We start from the raw sequence: 17702 nt of genomic DNA on the forward strand, positions 1-17702 counted from the left end.
TTAGGTCGACCCCGCTTCCGAATTTCATTCCATTTTCTCACATTGCAGTGGGTCTAGACAGGAAGAAGTGACAGAAACCTGACAATAACTCAGTGACATGGGATTTGAGTCCATGCTTTAATAACACGGGGCTGTTTTTCAAGAAGCATAATCAGTAACTAAGGTGCCACAGTCGTAATGTTTGCATGAAAGGAATGGGCTGACTTCCATTTCATCTTTTGATTCCTGATGAAGTGAATTTGCTCCACTAAAAGACGTTCTGATCTGTCTTGTCGCTAAGGTCCAAAAAAACGGGGCTGAGCATGCTTTTTCCAAGAACTGGCTACTTTCTTTTTAAAACCTGCCTCGAGAATATTCAAATTTTTATCAGCAGAGTCTTCTCAAGCTTTGATTTTTGAAGCCCAACTGGATGACCTTAAAGTACTGACAAATTATGCAGGGGAAATAGCTTGGAGTAGCTAATGTTTACCCATAAATATTTATTCTTCATTCAGTGCAGTCCTGGGCGGGCTTACTCTCCTGCTCTACCTCTGTAAGATGCATAGAAAGGACTGGGATAAACCCTGTCTTTTCTCTGACTGTGCTGCATGGAAACTCTCGATTCCCCCTGACAGAGTGGACTCTAAGGGGGCTGGAAGAAATGAGAATGATTCCCCGATGTCTTTTAAAAGGCCATGTGCTCAAAATATTCCTGTCTCTTCTCCCTCGTCTGCCGAGTGTGCCTGTGAATTTTCTTTCTCACTGTCCTGTTCCCTTTTGTGTTTCCCTGTATGTACGGCCATGTCTGCGTGTTTGTGTAGGCGACCTTGTGTCCCGAGCCATGCACCACCTCCAGCCGCTCTATACGAAGAACCAGAACAACGGAACACCGATCCACCAGAAGAGCAGTGTGATTCAGTGGGCGCCCGAAGCCATCTACACGCTGTGTTACTTCATGCACTGCCATCAGATGGAGTGGGAGAACCCCAATGTTGAGCCTTCCAAGGTTACCTTACAAACAGAGAGGTGAGAAGCAAATGCATGTGAAAGGAGCTCTAGATTCCTCGATGATGGACCTGAACAATTCAGACCAGTGGAAGACACAACTGAGATTAACAGAGTTTCACCCCGTCTGGTGTTTTTCTATATTTTTTTTTCAATAAATCTCATTAAAAGACCAAACCCCAAAATAAACTGATCCTGGTAACAAGTATTGCATCTGTAGCCACACTCTCAGCCAAACTCTGATATCTAATATTGCACTGTGTCATAGAGCTTGTTCTCAGAAAACTAATAAAAGCACGTCAGCGTGCCGCACGCTCTCTTCATTTTGGGCCGGTTCTACATACACTGCCTTTCTGTCTCAATAGTTGTACATTGATGTGTATTAATTCTGGATTAAATAGTCCCCAACAAATACACTGCTTTCTCTAGTTTGAGTCACGTTTGCAGAAAAACACAATGCCCAGCTTTAAAAAGCTTTTTAAAAATAGAACAACAAAGAAACCCTTGTGTATTTGTGTACATCATGGGTGGGATTGAGACAAATTGCATTGTTGGTTTTGGTGATAAAGAATAACACCAGCCTACACACATTCTGGGTTTTGACCCTTTGGACACTGAAAATAAAGGCCACTAAATAGATTGCACCAATTTTCAAATACAGAATCACAATAATTGGAGAAATGGTGTAATTACATACAATTTCTACTCAGTGTCTTTAGAGCTGCTATGATCAACAATCTTGTATTGAGTTGCAGGAAAAAAGTTATAATGTTTACCTGAACCTGGAGTTCCCCACAGATTTTCTGACAGCTCATTGTTTGGATTTTCCAAATTGCAACGTTACTTTTCAGATGAATTCTCCATCAGGATCTGAGGAGTTGGATGACAGCATGTTGTTGTTGTGTTCAGCCTGCATTTGACATAAAACTCACATTTTTGCAATAGCAAAAGAAGCAAGCTCACCAGCAAAGACGTGTACCAGAAGCTTCTAATAAATGGGAAATACAGCACAATTTACAGTGCATTAGTTGCAAAGCTTTTATTATTTGATGGTTTTGGTAGAGAGAAAATTGTTAGTATTTGTATCAACCTCGCATCATGATTGAGTTATCAAAAATGCTTCTTTTTTTGTGTGTGTGTGTAAAAAGACTTTATAAACAGCACCATTACAGAAGCAGGCAAAGAAACGGAGGCATCTGGTATCGATTAATCCATCAGACACTTTCACCTCATTTTGTACTCTGCCACTGTAAATATATTGCAGTTTTAATGTTCACTGAGACAATAATAAAGAAACAGAGAGAACAGAGAGAATAGTATAAAATAAAAGTGGAAAATCCCTTCAGTTATACACAATTTACACTCCTGCGTCTGTCCTCCTTTTCGCCTCAGCTTATAACTTATAGACACCGTCCCTCTGTACAGAACTGCAGAGCTCATTCTGCTGCAACTGTACACCTCTGCAGACTGTGCTGTGCCCTGAAATGGCACACCAGATGTTTTCCTCTGGAAGGAAAGCAGTTTTATATAAGTGAATTGTCGACTTATTGGCTACTTGAGTGAGCCCTCTGGGTGACCTGAGCAGAGGCAGGAAGAGAGCTGTGTGAGTGGGCGTGCACGCACATGTCAGTATTGATATTTTACCACCGCTGACGTAGTGAGACATCATCAGCCGGCAGCTGTAGGACTCTGTTGGTGACTTATGCGTGAATGACATAAGGATTAGGCAATGTTTCCATGGTGTTAATTCCCTTATTCCCTCATCCTGTAGTTTTTGGACACTTAATCATTTTTCCTCAAGTCAGGAAAAGTACAGAGCAGTTCTCTCCTTCTTTGCCCTTTCTACTCATGAAACAAATTCTCTGCTGATTTTGTGAACCGCTTCTTTTCATTTTTTACGTGACGTGTGTTCTGTATTTCCTACATTTTGGTGGAAACCCCTGTCACCTTGAGGCAGAGGCAGGAAACAGGGCTGGCAGTTGAGCCAGAGCAGCCCTCCTCTGGTATCCAGACTTTATCACCTGCAGTGGAGCAATTTATCAGCTAATGTGTGTCCCAAGTGTCCAAACTCATGTCTGCTTTAGCTCCAATCACCGTGCGGAACCAACATCACATTTATACATGTTTGTTTAAGTCATATTTAAGCACAATGCCAGAGGAAAATTAGGGAAAGACCTGACCAAAAAAAAAAAAAAAAAAATCCTTCAAGAATTTCTGCACTTTATTGAAGTTTTTAAAAGAGCTGCATCTCATGGAAACAGTCAGACCTTGAACTGCTTGTGAACTGGAGTTTCCATTGGGCTTGTGAAGGAATGTATTGCCGTTATACGTGATTAGGTGTTGTGCACTGCTTCTATGAAGTCTGTGGAACCAATAACGGCACATGGCTGGGGGTCAGATTTCTTTGAAGTGAGTAAAACAAAAGCGTTTGCAGTTCTTAGCATATACTCTTAAAAGACCCTCCCATCATCTTAAGTTAGTAGTGACAAGTTGCTCATTTGAAATTAATGACATATGTGCGCTGAGCATGTATCAAGGACAGTCCAGGCATTAACACATCCTAAAGTGAATCATTGATCAATAAATCTCAGAAGAGCAGAACACGTTTCATCACATGCCTGCAGTAGATATCGTATGTGACAACTCGTACAAAACACATCCAGCAAATTTATTCAGCAGCAGTCAAACTATCTGCATGAAATATTTATTTTATGAAATCAGACTTAATGCCATGATCTGATTAAAAAAGATATGTACTTTAAAGACGTCACATTGGACAGACTATTAAAAGATTCATTCAAGCCCATATCTGGAATTAGTTCTTATTTTTGTTATACCCATATGCATATTCACAGGTGATATTACAATAGTGCATATCAGTCTCCATATTGTCTCCTAAAATCACTTTACTTTTTGCACCCATAAAATATGTGTAGTGCCAGTATGTTTTGCATCATGTATGACAGCATATTGTTTAAGTTGAAGAAGGCCGTATTTATATCCATAACATGCTGTCAGTATGGTAACGCAGGTCAAAATGTAACATCATGCATATGTATCTTCATGCATACGGATTCCGTGAGGCTGCAGTAAACTCTGATGCAGGATGAATGGGGGAGAGGAGCACAGAGGAGGAGATTTTTAATTAATTCATCTTTATAGTTATTGTATTTTACATATTTATAGCCTTCAGCATCAGGGAATAATGATGGGCATTTCTTGTTAATTACTGGCATTTTTTTTATGCTTGAGCGATCAAGCCATTATTACAGAAAATAATTACAGTTCGTAATGATAACGCTAAGTTTATACAGCTTACAGTGCAGTTGATGATGGAATAATATACCCTTGCCTCAGGTTTTCTCTGTGTTAATTATTTAACTGAAAAATAGAACCTTGATGAAACACAACTTCAAAACAAGTGATCACGACATGAACTAAAAATTAATTCTGGACTGAAAACTTGATTTTGAGTGTCTCTTCAAGATCAAGATCAGAGGATGAAGGAGCTGTAATAGTTTATATTGTACAAGTTATACCAAATTTAAACTCAAATTATGGATGCCCAAATGATGTGGATTAATCTGGGGCTTTTTGGGCCCCATTGGCAATCCAGCCGAGAGACTGTGGTTATGTTTCCTCTGTGCAACTTCTGTAGGTTCAGCTGTGAATGTCTGCCACGCTCTCTCAAGCTTTTCAATGAATACTGTATGTTGTCATGCAGTAAATCCATGTTATGTATACAGAGACCACCATCACGGGACCCTATAATGTCATGTAAAATTGATTAAATGCAAAGCAATTGCAGTACTTGACCTTCTAAAGTATTATGATGACACATGTAATTCATATGACTGGTATAATATCCACACAATGTGTTTCTAAGGCATGTAGAAACTCCTGTAATGTATAATGCATATGTTGCAGTGCATTAAGCGGGTTTATATAGCATATTACGCTGTATGGGTTTATGTAGTGTCACCAGATGAGCCTTCAACCGCATCAGCACAGTATTATAAAGTATTATAACATTACTGTGACAGGGTTTAGTTCTGTAGAGCAGAGCAGGCTGGATAGTGACTGGATTAAAAGCATATAAGTAAAAATCTGGCACACAGTGTCTGAAACAGCTTTTTGTTTGTTTTTCCAAATATTTATGGTCTGATTTGTGGTGAACATTTTTCTTAGTTAGATTTTGTCACTTTTGAATATCTCTGGTTTGATTTCATTTTCTGGACAGAGTTCATCCTGCTTTCAAGCTTCTGCTACACTGGGACATATCTCCAAAATAACATATGCAAATTCTGTATTAGGTGGATTTTCCTTGCAAGTGCCTGGGCACACTAAGTAGCCAGTTGGACTGAAGTTCAGTGTATGTCTGTTCATGTGCCTCTATCTCCCCTTACAGGCCGTTCATGGTCCTGCCGCCTCTGATGGAGTGGGTGCGTGTGGCCGTGGTTCACACGGAGCACAGACGCAGCTTCTCTGTGGACAGCGATGATGTTCGGCAGGCTGCCCGGCTGCTGCTGCCCGGAGTGGACTGTGAGCCCCGCCAGCTCCGGTACGGCTGTGAGGAGTGTGCTTGCCTCGAGGCAGTAGAGCGTGCGTGCGCCCAGCCTCTTCATCTGAACCCACAAACAAACAAACATATCAGTGATACAAGCAGAGAAAGACAAGCATTTTTCTCACGCACGCATTCTCCTTGTAGTGTTAAAACTACTTGTCAGGTGTTTGGGGAAATATGGCGCATTTCAAACCGCCATAACAGTCAGCCTGCAATGTGAATCACTTTTGTCTGCTTTGCCCTTCAGAACGGATGATTGCTTCTGTGCCTCGAGAAAACTGGATGCTGCCTCTACTGAGGCAAAGTTCCTGCAGGATTTGGGCTTCCGTATGCTCAGCTGTGGACGCACGGACCTGGTGAAGCAGGCTGTCAACCTGCTAGGCCCTGATGGTATAAACAGCATGAGTGAGCAGGTTAGAGACACAGTCAACATATTAAATAATGCATATGCAGGCACATTTATACTCAAGCGCGCATCAAGATGGATACACACACACACACACACACACACACACACACACACACACACACACACACACACACACACATACACAGCCTGTGGAAGAGTGTATCTTGTTTGCTTGGTAAACTGAGGCTCCTTCACCTTTGAGCACGGTGCCGACTATTGGGCAAAAAGGCAGTCATACATATTAAATCTTATTCTGACGTATTTTTCCTGCAGCTTTCCTGCCAAGGAGCTCTGCATTATATCATGACTACCACCTCCAGTACAGTAAATCATCGGGGGAATACTGCGAGTGTAACTCGTGATTTTCCAAGGGAAAACATTTTGTTGCGGGCTGATCTAAGCAGAAACTTTCAAATATAGAGTTGATTTCTGTATGTTTCTGTCAGACAGCCTTTGCTGCTGTCCCAGATGGCTTAGAGGTCTTATTGATTCACACGGTACCCTGTAAAAATGTGATCAATAGCGCAGTAATGCTCTCATCAAACTCAAGGGGCCTGGATAGAGCTGTCATGGTTATAAGTTTAGATCAGTCTGCTTTTGTACTACATAATTACAAAAAAACAAAGGCTATGAATTAAACTTATGTTCACAGTACTTTGTGGCAGAATCTCAAACATGGAACACAACACTCCCTCGATAAAAAATAAAATGTTTGAAATGTGTTTGAAATCAGTGAGCTGGAGGGAAGATTTAGGACTTGGTGATGCTATTTGGTGCCTTAATAAAATATTAGATTGTACCTTTAACTCAAAGTTCAGTTTTTTCTCTGTACCTGCGCATGTGTAGGGGATGACCCCGCTGATGTACGCTTGTGTCCGTGGAGACGAGGCCATGGTACAGATGCTGCTGGATGCAGGAGCAGATATTAACAGCGAGGTAAGTGGTAAAAAAAAAAAAAAAAAAAAAAAAAAAAATGTTTCTGCAGCTACTCTGCTTTTGGCATTGGGCAGAAGTCCGAGTCAGCAGAACTGTGTACTCATTGCCTTTATTAGATTAGATTATGTTTTATCTTTTTGCATTATCACATTGATCAATGCTGACAGTGTTAGTAAAATGGGATCTCCTTGGGAGACATCAGAACTGTTTATATATTAGATTTATGACAGAAGCCTGGGTGAGGAGGAGTTCATTTTATGACAGGAGAGAGATGTTTACATGACTATTCAACTTTTGCAGTTTGTACAGTTTTATATGCATATAAAAAATGATAGGATTACAATAATTTAACCGGAAGCATTTATGTAACTTCATTGTTTGTGTGGTTTGAATTAGAGAAAACCAAACACGTCACCCGTCATCTCCTTTTGTTCTCTCCCATGCGTCATGCTGCTAAATGTATTGAGGTGAGGATCATGAGGCGCCGACTGTCCTCCTGTACAATGAAACTAATTTGCATTTGAGTTTTCAGAGCGTGAAACGTGACACAGAAATTTGCTGCCGAGTACTTTTTTTTCTCTGTCAGGGAAAAAAAAAAAGAGAGAGATCGGCTGACTCAAAGCAAACTGAATTCCTCACGGAGTATGCAGAGAATCGAGATGGCATCCTTTGACTCTCCGCTGACGTCAGAGAGGACAGTCGGTTTAAGCCTCATGATCCCGATCTTCGTTAGTCACCTCGGCAACAACATGTCCCATCAGCTATTGTGTCAGAGTTGATTTGTAGTCCGCTGCATTCGTGACCCCTGGCCAAAGCACAAAACACGAAGCATAATATAAAGACCTACAGATTCATTTCATGCAACTGGATTTGAATATGGTTACATTTTTGTAAAATAAGAATTCTGTTTCTTGATTATTTCAGCAGCTCAGAGACGATAAAGCCAGAAATCTACAGTGTGATTTCATTGTATGACGCAGGTACCAATAAAACATGGTTTCTTCTATTACTTAAATGTAAGTAGAGAAGAAGAAAAGATGGGGAACAAAAGAGTGAACTGGAGAAATACATGTTGTACCTACTGGTTAAAGTAATAGTAATTATTAATGACTCTAACATTCAAATTCAAATTTTCAGCAAAAAAGAATGATACCGAAAGGGAAAGGGATACCGAGGGCTTCTTGCGGAACATGTAGAATATATGAGTTCCCAAAATACCCAAAAGTGTATTCACAAATGCTAACATAGAGCCATGTAATTTTAGGGGGACCAGCTTGAAGAAAAGGGGAATAAATCTTGAAATAATGAAGGACCTGTCGATCATTTGTGAAGCATGTAGGGGAGACATAAACCCTTCAAGGTCAGCTTATACTCTGTTTACTGACTACAGTGTAGGTGGATTTATTTGCATTAATGGATGAAATACAGTAAACAAGTGCTTTTTCCGCATCCTCCTGGCAGTTATTATATAAGGATGTCCCAACAGAAAAGCTCTTCTCTATCTGGTAATAACTGCTGCAGAGATGTAGTTGTTATTGATACACAGTATCTACAATACACAAACACATGTTTGTTGTGTTGTTTTGCAGTACTGCACTCCACATGTACCTAGTGTTTATTTATCCTACCCTCCGAAGTGCTCAAGTCTTGTGTATTTTTCTGGTTACCAGACTCCTACAACAAAATAACCACCAATTTATGAAGAGTTTTATCTGCATGTGTCTCTTCTGTTTCTCAGCTGCCTTTTCCCCAAAGCAGCCTTCAAGAAAAATATGTGCCTTTGTGCTTTGTTCATGTGGCAGTGTCTCATGTACGCCACACATTCGTTTGGTTGGCCTGACCGGAGAGATGAGCCTTAGAGAGGTCAGGTCAGAGCCCTGTCAAGAGAAAGCCACAGTGGAGGGTGGAAAACAACAGAGTGAAACAATTAGAACAAGACCAAACTAGACAGATCAATCCATTGTGTTCATTAGAAGGCGAACACAGTGACAGGATGCCCTCTGCAGCCCCAGGGTTCCTGGTTAATTACTCTAGTTTCTCCTGTAGAGCTTCCTGTGCCCCTCTCTACTCCCTGCAGCTGCTTGTCTTGTGCTCTGTAGGCCATGTAGTAGTTTTAATGGCTTGGTATCTCTCTCCCTCACCTTTCTCCCTCCTACCTACCCAACCCACCTACCTGTGTCCCTTCCCCAGGTGCCAAACTCAGTGCACAAGCACCCCTCAGTCTTTCCCGAAACGCGGCAGGCGACGCCTCTCACTTTTGCTGTGTTACACGGACATGTGCCTGTGGTGCAGGTAGTGACGTCCTCTCCCACCTGTGATTCTCTCATCATGACCTCTTGTTGTGCTTCAGCTCATGGTTGGTCATCATTGTCATTTTTGTCATCAAAGCTCGTCGGTGGTGATGATGATAATGGTTTTCTACTACAAACTTTTTTTTTAATCTCTTTTTTATATTTAAATTTTTTTAAAGAATCATTGAGATGCTATTTCTGTGATGTACAATGAGATCTTTTTCTCTTTAGAAAATGGCATTTACGCAGTCACACTTTGGGTCAGATCATGATTTCCGCCTGTCAAATATTTATTTTGAGCAAATAGATCAGACTGCAGTTAGCGAGTGGAAAGTGAAAAAACAGCAGCCGAAATGTTATCGAACTCATTTAACTAATTCAGTTTTCCCCCTAAGTGATCTGTCCATTGGATTTTAAATCATTAAATTGTAATGGAAAATGTTTAAGCTGTGTGACACAACATTTTGGTCTCTGAGGACATCAGGTAAAAAGACACAATGAAGTTAAAAAGATTACATTTTGAGCAAAATCAAATGATGTGTAGTCATTGAATATTTACTCATTTCACGCACAAGATATTAATTTTAAATGCAAGTCCTTTTTCTTATTATTAGATGACAAAATTAGGATTTTAGGATCAGATCCTTCTCCCAGTTTTAAAAAGATAGTGCTCCCCTGTTAGATCTGCTATATCTTGTATTAATGATACATATCTTTTAACCAATATGTATCGTTATTTGTACTTTTAAAAACTCAACTTTAGTAGAGGAACTGAAAGAGCAATAATCCATCAGATAAAAAGAGGGATTTCTGGAAGCATTGTTTGGGCAAAAGAGGGAAGACTTTTAATTCTACTAGTACATTACATTGTGCATCAGTGTTTTATTAATTAATATACAAAAGACAGTGAGACTGGGGAAGCCTTTGGCAGGACAGGATCTTGAATTTTGGCTGCTTCATATATTATAATTTAGCCCCTTAAACAGGTTAAAATGGGACAATAAATGTTGGAAGTGTAACTAGGAGGTTTGCACATTTCTGTGTTTTTTATTGCAATGTTTTTAAGATTTGCATTTTTGGTGTTAAAAACACTTGAGTGACTAAAACAACCTTTACAGGAATCCCAACAAATGTGCCAGGGGATAAACCAATAACATTAAGACAAACATAAACATGCTCTGTAGTATATGTTCTATCCTTACTACTACCAAAATTAGACTTGCAGTTGTTATTGTTTTAGTTACATATAAAAACATCAGCATACGTGGAAAGAAAATATTGATACCACTCTCATGTCTACAAAACTGGAGCCAGGACACGGTAAGCTTAGCATACAAGTTAGAAGTGAAACCACTAGCTTGTCTCTGCTGAAAGGTTAAAACAAAAATCTGCCTTCCCAGATCTCTAATGCTTACATATTAACATGTTGTATATGATTCCTTTAATCCACATAAAAAACTGAAAGTAAAAATGGATTACGTAATTGGCTCTTTCTTGCTAAACTAAGAGGCTGCTGGCTCTTGCTTCATATTTATGAGCGTGAGAGTGGTAATCTTTTCATCTGACTCTCATCAAGAAAGTGAATTTTCCCCAAAAATCCCCAAAGGTTGGCTGTACAGTTCAGGCAGCATTTTAAATTAGCAGTGTAAAACTAAAATTTCTTCAAATGGACACAACCTGACTTCAAATCAGGCTCACCAGCCAACTGACTCGTCCTCATCTCCTCACTGTGTACTCTTTCTCTCTCTCTCTCCTACCATGCTCACCTGTGTCTTCACCTGCAGCTGCTGCTGGATGCCAAAGCCAACGTGGAGGGGTCCCTGCAGGACGGGATGGAGAACTACACGGAGACCCCGCTGCAGCTGGCAGCTGCTGCAGGTACGGAGACACAGCAGGACTCCCGTCCTCCACCGCTTGTCCAACTATACCACACCATGCTGACAACAGCAGCTGGTCATCCATACCCAGCTGATTACAACACCTGACTGTCAGTATGATTGCTGGCTGAGTTACAACTTTAGAGGCTTATTTTTTCCCGGGGGGGATGGTGACCTAAAGACCAATATAGGCATGGCTGCAGAACAGATGATCAAACCTGTTCTTCACTCTCATCTTCTCTCTGTCTCTTTCTGGTTTTATCTTGTTGTCTGTGTATAAATTGAGCCAGTCGTTTTTCATGTGCAGGTAACTTTGAGCTGGTGAGTTTGCTGCTGGAACGAGGGGCAGACGCCATGGTGGGAACCATGTATCGTAATGGCATCTCTACCGCGCCAGAGGGAGACATGAATTCCTACAGCCTGGCAGCAGCTCACGGACACAGGTAGATTACACACACAGATGTATATTCAGTCGTCACACCGACAAGCGAATAAACAGAAAATACACGAGTGTGCTCAGTTCACACTGTGTACTCAGCATATAATCTTGTTTATGCACAAACACAACAGAGCATGTCCATGACATTGACAGCTCAGCTGTTAAATTAATTTGTATTATTTTGCTTACTGCATGACCAAACTCCTGTTCTTTTCCTGTTGTTTTGGCTGTTTCTCTTCAAATCACAATATAGAGACATAGAAAATAAAAAGTCAGTACAATCATCTTGCAGTAAATGTGGTCTCTTTGTGCCACGTTACTGAAACTAAAGTTCTGGATATAACTGTTCTGCTCTTCTCAAACTTTTGTCCAATTCACATTCAGTTTGTTTCAAGTGTTAAGGCCCATACGTTAAAAATCCATAAGAGCATACACAGGGTGGTTTTTGGTAATGTTTTATTTTATAGGCTTATCTGTGTACACATTTTATATTTCTGCATGTCTACCTGTCCCTCTGTGTCCTCCCACGAAGACTTTGAAAAAGCACGTATTATAAAAAAATTTGGCATCCAGTGGTGAGGTTGCATACTGCAACCAATTGAGCCCCCTTCGCCTCACTCCCTACCCTTCCTAGTGTGTAGGAGAATCTATGATGGCTGCATAACTCGGGGAAACCACAGAAGGCCCTCTCTAGAACTAGTATTTTGGTTTGTCCCTTCTGGGCTACTGTAGAAACATGTTGGTTGAACATGGCGAGCTCCGTAGAAGAAGACCCGCTCATTATGTCGATATAAAGGGCTCATTCTGAAATACACAAAACACAATGATTCTTCGTTTATGGTCATTATACATCAATGTAACATCATTATCAATAGATTATATTCCATTTCTGCCAATCAATCTACCTATGTTTATACTACATTTATTATAAAATGTGTTGTTTCCAGGAACCTTCTTGCAATAAAGCGTTAATCTCTAATTTGCTTGCTGTGCATTTCCCACGAAACCTGCTATATGATCCCAGTGTTTTTCTGGCTTTGTCTTTCTTTTCCTTTTTTTGAGATGTAATCCAAATGAATATGTTATTCATGCCCCAACTATTTACAGGTAAGCTCAAAGGCTGGTACATAATAGCTCATGTCCTGTTGTCAGTTACAGCTATTTAACACTTAATATATTGTATTGTCCATTCTACAATATATAATATATTGTAAGCCTATCCAGACAAATACTGCCTATGTGCATTCAATTATTGTTGTTTTCCCCCTGCACTAAGCATTTGTTTATCCAACCATACTTTTTAATTAAAACGCAGCTATATGCAGCAATGGCTATCCAAACTGAGACAGTTAATTTCAGATTGCCAGTGGACTATCACAGTAGTGACTATAATTCATTGCCTATCCTATCACTTTCAAAATAGTCTGAATTATATTATTAATACAAATGCATCCATTTCCTTCCTCATTTGGCACCACTTGTGATACCGGACTGGAAACCCAAACTCATATTCCGTAAAGAGCAATTAAATAGAGTCCTGCTATCTGTGCTGACTAATCAAATGAATTTGTTTTTGTTTTTCTGTGCTTTTGTTCTTTTAGAAATGTGTTTCGCAAGCTGTTGTCGCACACAGAGAAAGGGAAAGGGGACGTCTTGTCATTGGAAGAGATTCTAGCCGAGGGTTCTGACCTGGAAGGTCGAAGCCCATCTCAGATAGACCTGATCCGAACTGGAAAGGCCAAACTTAAAGCCCTGAAAGAAGCCATGTACCACAGTTCAGAACATGGACACGTAGACATCACCATAGATATACGGAGCCTCGGTGGGTTTCTGTCAACACTCTCTGAAACATGTGCATGCATTTTCTGCAGACATCTTTGTGCTTGTGTGTGTCTGATCTGTTACATGCGTGTTTACCTCTGAAACTGTTTCCCAGGGGTCCCGTGGACTTTGCACACTTGGATGGAGTCTCTGCGTACATGTTTCCATCAGCACCGCCGACCTCTCATCCAGGGCCTTCTGAAAGAGTTCAGCTCCATTGAGGAAGAGGAGTACACTGAGGAGCTCATCACACATGGCTTGCCTCTCCTGTTCCAGATCCTCAGTGCCAGCAAGGTACTGCACTATACAGTGTCTGCTGTTATTGGATTTCAGTATTTTTAGGTGCCACTGAATACGTGATAACTGTTCTAAAGTGAAGAGAACTTCATCCAAAGCTACATTTTGACCTCCAAATTCAAACAATGCACATCCTCATTATTCTTTCCTTTTGTCTGAAATGTGTCTGCTTTGTTTGTTGAGCAGCTGCACCTCCGCCTCACGTTTTCTATGATTGGCATTTCGTAGTCAGGTCATCAGCCTCACAGAGACTGACAGAGCCCCAGAGACATACTCAATATCAATTACCTAAAATGATAATGATTTATGATAGGCCCACAATCCTCTCTGTTGCAGTTAATTAGATCAAGGCCGTGTCTCATTACTTAAGCTCATGATCCCCTTGGTAGGCTACATTAGCTCTAAAACAGTACATCATTGTACTGTCTGGCACCTCTGTTTGTTTTGTCTTCTTTGTTTCGCCTCAGCTTAATATTTCCCTGCTGGCATGATGCGTTTTGCTGTCATTGCTGAAAAGGACCACTGGAGAGTGCGCACACGCTCGTATAAATTATACACACAAGCAGACTTGCAGAGACTCTCATACATGTGCAGTCCCATACCAACAGTATCCTTCACTTACATTCATATACTCATAAACTCTGGCCATCCCAGGCTTCAGTGGACTGCTGCACTGTCAGTCCTTGTCTCTGTCTTGGTTGATGTATGGCTGGGGCCAGTGACCCTCATTTCTCTGAGGGCCTCAGAGACTCCTGGCGCTGTTTGCACAACCACGAGGACCAGAACCATCAAGATACAGGTTGTTCATCTTTTCAGTCAATCAGTCTGCTGCCTATTCAGTTCAGTCCAGTTCATTTCAGATGAATTTCATTCAAGTTAGTTCACTTTATCTCTCCTTCACTCTCTCTCTCTCTCTCTCTCTCTCTCTCTCTCTTTTCTCTCTCTCTCTCTCTCTCTCTCTCTCTCTCTCTCTCTCTCTCTCTCTCTATTGGTCTCGTGTCTGGATAGAAAATGTAATATGTAAGAAATTTCAGAAATGCATATGTTATCCTGGTGAAATAAGTGGCTGCTGTTAGCTGTATGTTGTCGTCATGCTTCAGTGAGCGCGAGCAGCCTGACTGCACATGTGGGGATTCTGGTGTCATGCACCACTGCCCCTCCTTTCTCCGTTTCTCCTTTTAACTTAACACACACACACACACACACACACACACACACACATGCATACACACACACACACACACACACACACACACACACACACACATGCATACACACACAAAAACTTCTTTCACTATCTCTGTGGGGAGAACCCATTGAAATAATACATTCCACTACCCCTTATCCAAACCTTAACTTCAAATGCCTAATCTTAACCCTTACCCTAGATCTAACCTGAACCTAATATTAACCCTAACCTTTGGGGCTTGGCAATGTATCCATATTACATCATATCATGATATGAAACCAGATATTATCTAATATCCTGATATGGTATAAATATTGTCTTTTCCAGGTTTTAAAGGCTGCATTAAGTAAAGTGATGTAATTTTCTGAACTTATCGGTGTGTTCCAGCTCTTCTATTATGTACTTTTACCCACATTGTCATTATAGCCACATTATTGATGATGTTTTATCGAAAATATAATTCTCTAAATATTTCATGAAAGCTCCAGTAGTCATTCCTAGAAGATCGTTGCAATATTAATATCGAGGTATTTGGTCAAAAATATTGTGGTATTTGATTTTGTCCATATTGCCCAGCCCTACTAACCCATGAACCAAGTCTTAAACCCTCAAAAAGCAGACTCGACCTCCTGGAGACCTCATATTTTGTCCATACGATGACATAAGTCCTCATAGGTTAGTGTGCATTCAGGTTATATTCCCCACCAGGATATAAAAACAAGCCCACACGCACACAGAAGTGGAAAGTTGGCAATTAGAGGATATTTTTCTCTTGTCTTTCTCTTTCTCACTCATATACAGTAGCTTGTCATCACAGTACTCTCTCAGGAACAGTGGGTGCAAGAAATAAGTCCGATTTTTATCTGATCCTCTTTTAACTGAGATTTCCACGAGTATGAGGCTTATTGGAATAGTTTCTTGAACAAAGTAAATCCTGAGCCTGGTGATGGTACAAAAGTTTAACTTCCCTCACTGTGCTGGTAATTGCTTCGGGGTTGTTTGTGTAGGAGAGGAGCGTTGTGCAGAACAGTATGAGCTTGTGTTCTTGCATAACATAGACTTCTGGATGATGGCTGCGCATAGCGCATCTAAGGTGAGCTCAACTCACCCTTGTTTGTTACTCTGTCTGTGTTTTGGCAGAATGAAGTCATCAGCCAGCAGCTGTCTGCCATCTTCACCCAGTGTTATGGCCCTTATCCCATCCCCAAACTGGCAGAGATCAAGAGGAAGCAGTCCTCGCGTCTGGGTAAACATCTGTCTTTACTTTAAAATACAACATAAGGGGAGCATTAAAGCTCTACTCTCATGTATGTTTTTGAGTCAGCTCTAACTACTACATGTATAATGCTCCAAATAGAAAGTGCACCTCACACCATCTAGTGTTCAGAGACTGGCATAGAAACTGAAATGTGCCTAGAATGGATAGTGAGGCTTGGTTGTATACTCCAGTTGCTTTTTTTTTTTTTATTTATTTTTTTATGATAATGATGACATCATGTTTGTCTGGCCATGTGTCTTTCAGATCCTCACTTCCTGAACAATAAAGAGATGTCTGATGTGACCTTTTTGGTGGAAGGGAAGCCTTTTTACGCCCACAAAGTCCTGCTCTTCACAGCTTCCAACAGGTACTTAAACATTAGCTTTTAAAATGCACACAAGTGGGAAGTTTATGCAGTCTTTTTTTGTAGACCTTGTAGCCCTGAATATAATGTCTCTGAGAAGGCGCTGAATTGTTTTTAATACAACCATGGCCCAAGACTGATCATGCTGTAATAATATGTTTTGCAACATATAATATGTTTTGTAGATGTGACGTCAGTATTGCATGTTTCTTGCTGATCCATAACGTCCATTTTAACTCCCTCTGGGATCTTGACAGGCCATTGCACACTCATGTTACATTGGTGATAACTAATCAATCCTGTCATAAAATGCTTGAAGAGAAAATACACTGGTCATAATTGTTGTTAACATTATGTCGCAGAGAAAACATTAAATATATACAAGTTAATTACAAAAATAACAAATTACGGTGTAGTAATTTAAAGCTTATCTCGCTCTACCTCAATGCGATATATACTATTGAGGTAGAGCGAAATAAGCTTTGAATTTAACTTTGAAGTGTTCAAAACAAAAATAAGCACCAAATACTGAATAAGTAAGGTTTGTGTTTCCTGGTCTAGGCTGTGATTTCTCTCTTTTTACAACCCTCTCTCTGTCTCTTTTTTTTTTTTCTCTCAAGGTTCAAATCTCTTCTAGCAAACAGACCTTGTGGTGAAAACACGTGCATTGAAATCAGCAATGTCAAATATCTCATTTTTCAGGTAATGACATTAGATATAAATAATACTGACTTTTTAAACTGTACTTTAGCCACATATTAAGACAAAAAAGAAATGCTGTATTTCTCTTTTTCTCCTCTCTTCTTCTCAGCTGGTAATGCAGTACCTGTACTGTGGAGGGACAGAAGCTCTGCACATTAGGAATACTGATATAATGGAGGTTCGCTCATTAGTACAGCTTTTACTGCCATCTTGGAAGTTTTATTACACACTGTAAAATATGGAATTCACTCTAAAAATGAAACAATCTATGAATATTGTAATATTTTTGAGTAAAGATTACACTCTGTTAAACCATCAAATGTCTATCATCAAATAAAAAACAAAATTATGAACTTCAATATAGGTTAACTGTGTTTTTTTCTGCAGCTTCTGTCAGCAGCCAAGTTCTTCCAGCTGGAAGCTCTGCAGCGGCACTGTGAGATTATTTGCACTAAGAACATCAACACGGAAACTTGTGTAGAGATCTACAATCACACCAAGGTATAAAAATAGAGTACAAGTAATACATCATCACTGTTTCTACTGTACATTATAAAACCAGCTATTTTAC

At 40.2% G+C, this 17702-nt stretch overlaps 1 protein-coding gene across 3 annotated transcripts in view; it reads left to right on the forward strand.

Annotated features, from left to right (window-relative positions):
- The window catches only part of btbd11b (BTB (POZ) domain containing 11b), a 71323-nt gene that overhangs the window by 52327 nt on the left and 1294 nt on the right, over positions 1-17702 (forward strand). For 2 of the 3 annotated variants that reach the window (XM_069162132.1, XM_069162135.1), the window contains exons 3-16: positions 801-1005; positions 5393-5545; positions 5796-5961; positions 6804-6893; positions 9084-9185; positions 10969-11062; positions 11369-11504; positions 13102-13322; positions 13437-13615; positions 15948-16053; positions 16330-16432; positions 17050-17131; positions 17241-17309; positions 17519-17632. In XM_069162132.1, coding sequence (XP_069018233.1) covers positions 801-1005; positions 5393-5545; positions 5796-5961; positions 6804-6893; positions 9084-9185; positions 10969-11062; positions 11369-11504; positions 13102-13322; positions 13437-13615; positions 15948-16053; positions 16330-16432; positions 17050-17131; positions 17241-17309; positions 17519-17632 — 1820 coding nt within the window. The remainder of the gene's footprint in view (positions 1-800; positions 1006-5392; positions 5546-5795; positions 5962-6803; positions 6894-9083; positions 9186-10968; positions 11063-11368; positions 11505-13101; positions 13323-13436; positions 13616-15947; positions 16054-16329; positions 16433-17049; positions 17132-17240; positions 17310-17518; positions 17633-17702) is intronic. The other variant, XM_069162133.1, reaches the window with a different exon arrangement.

Source organism: Embiotoca jacksoni, unplaced genomic scaffold (assembly GCF_022577435.1).
Source record: "Embiotoca jacksoni isolate LCO1_2020_lvr unplaced genomic scaffold, fEmbJac1.0.p SCAF_3, whole genome shotgun sequence".
Lineage (NCBI taxonomy): Eukaryota > Metazoa > Chordata > Actinopteri > Embiotocidae > Embiotoca > Embiotoca jacksoni.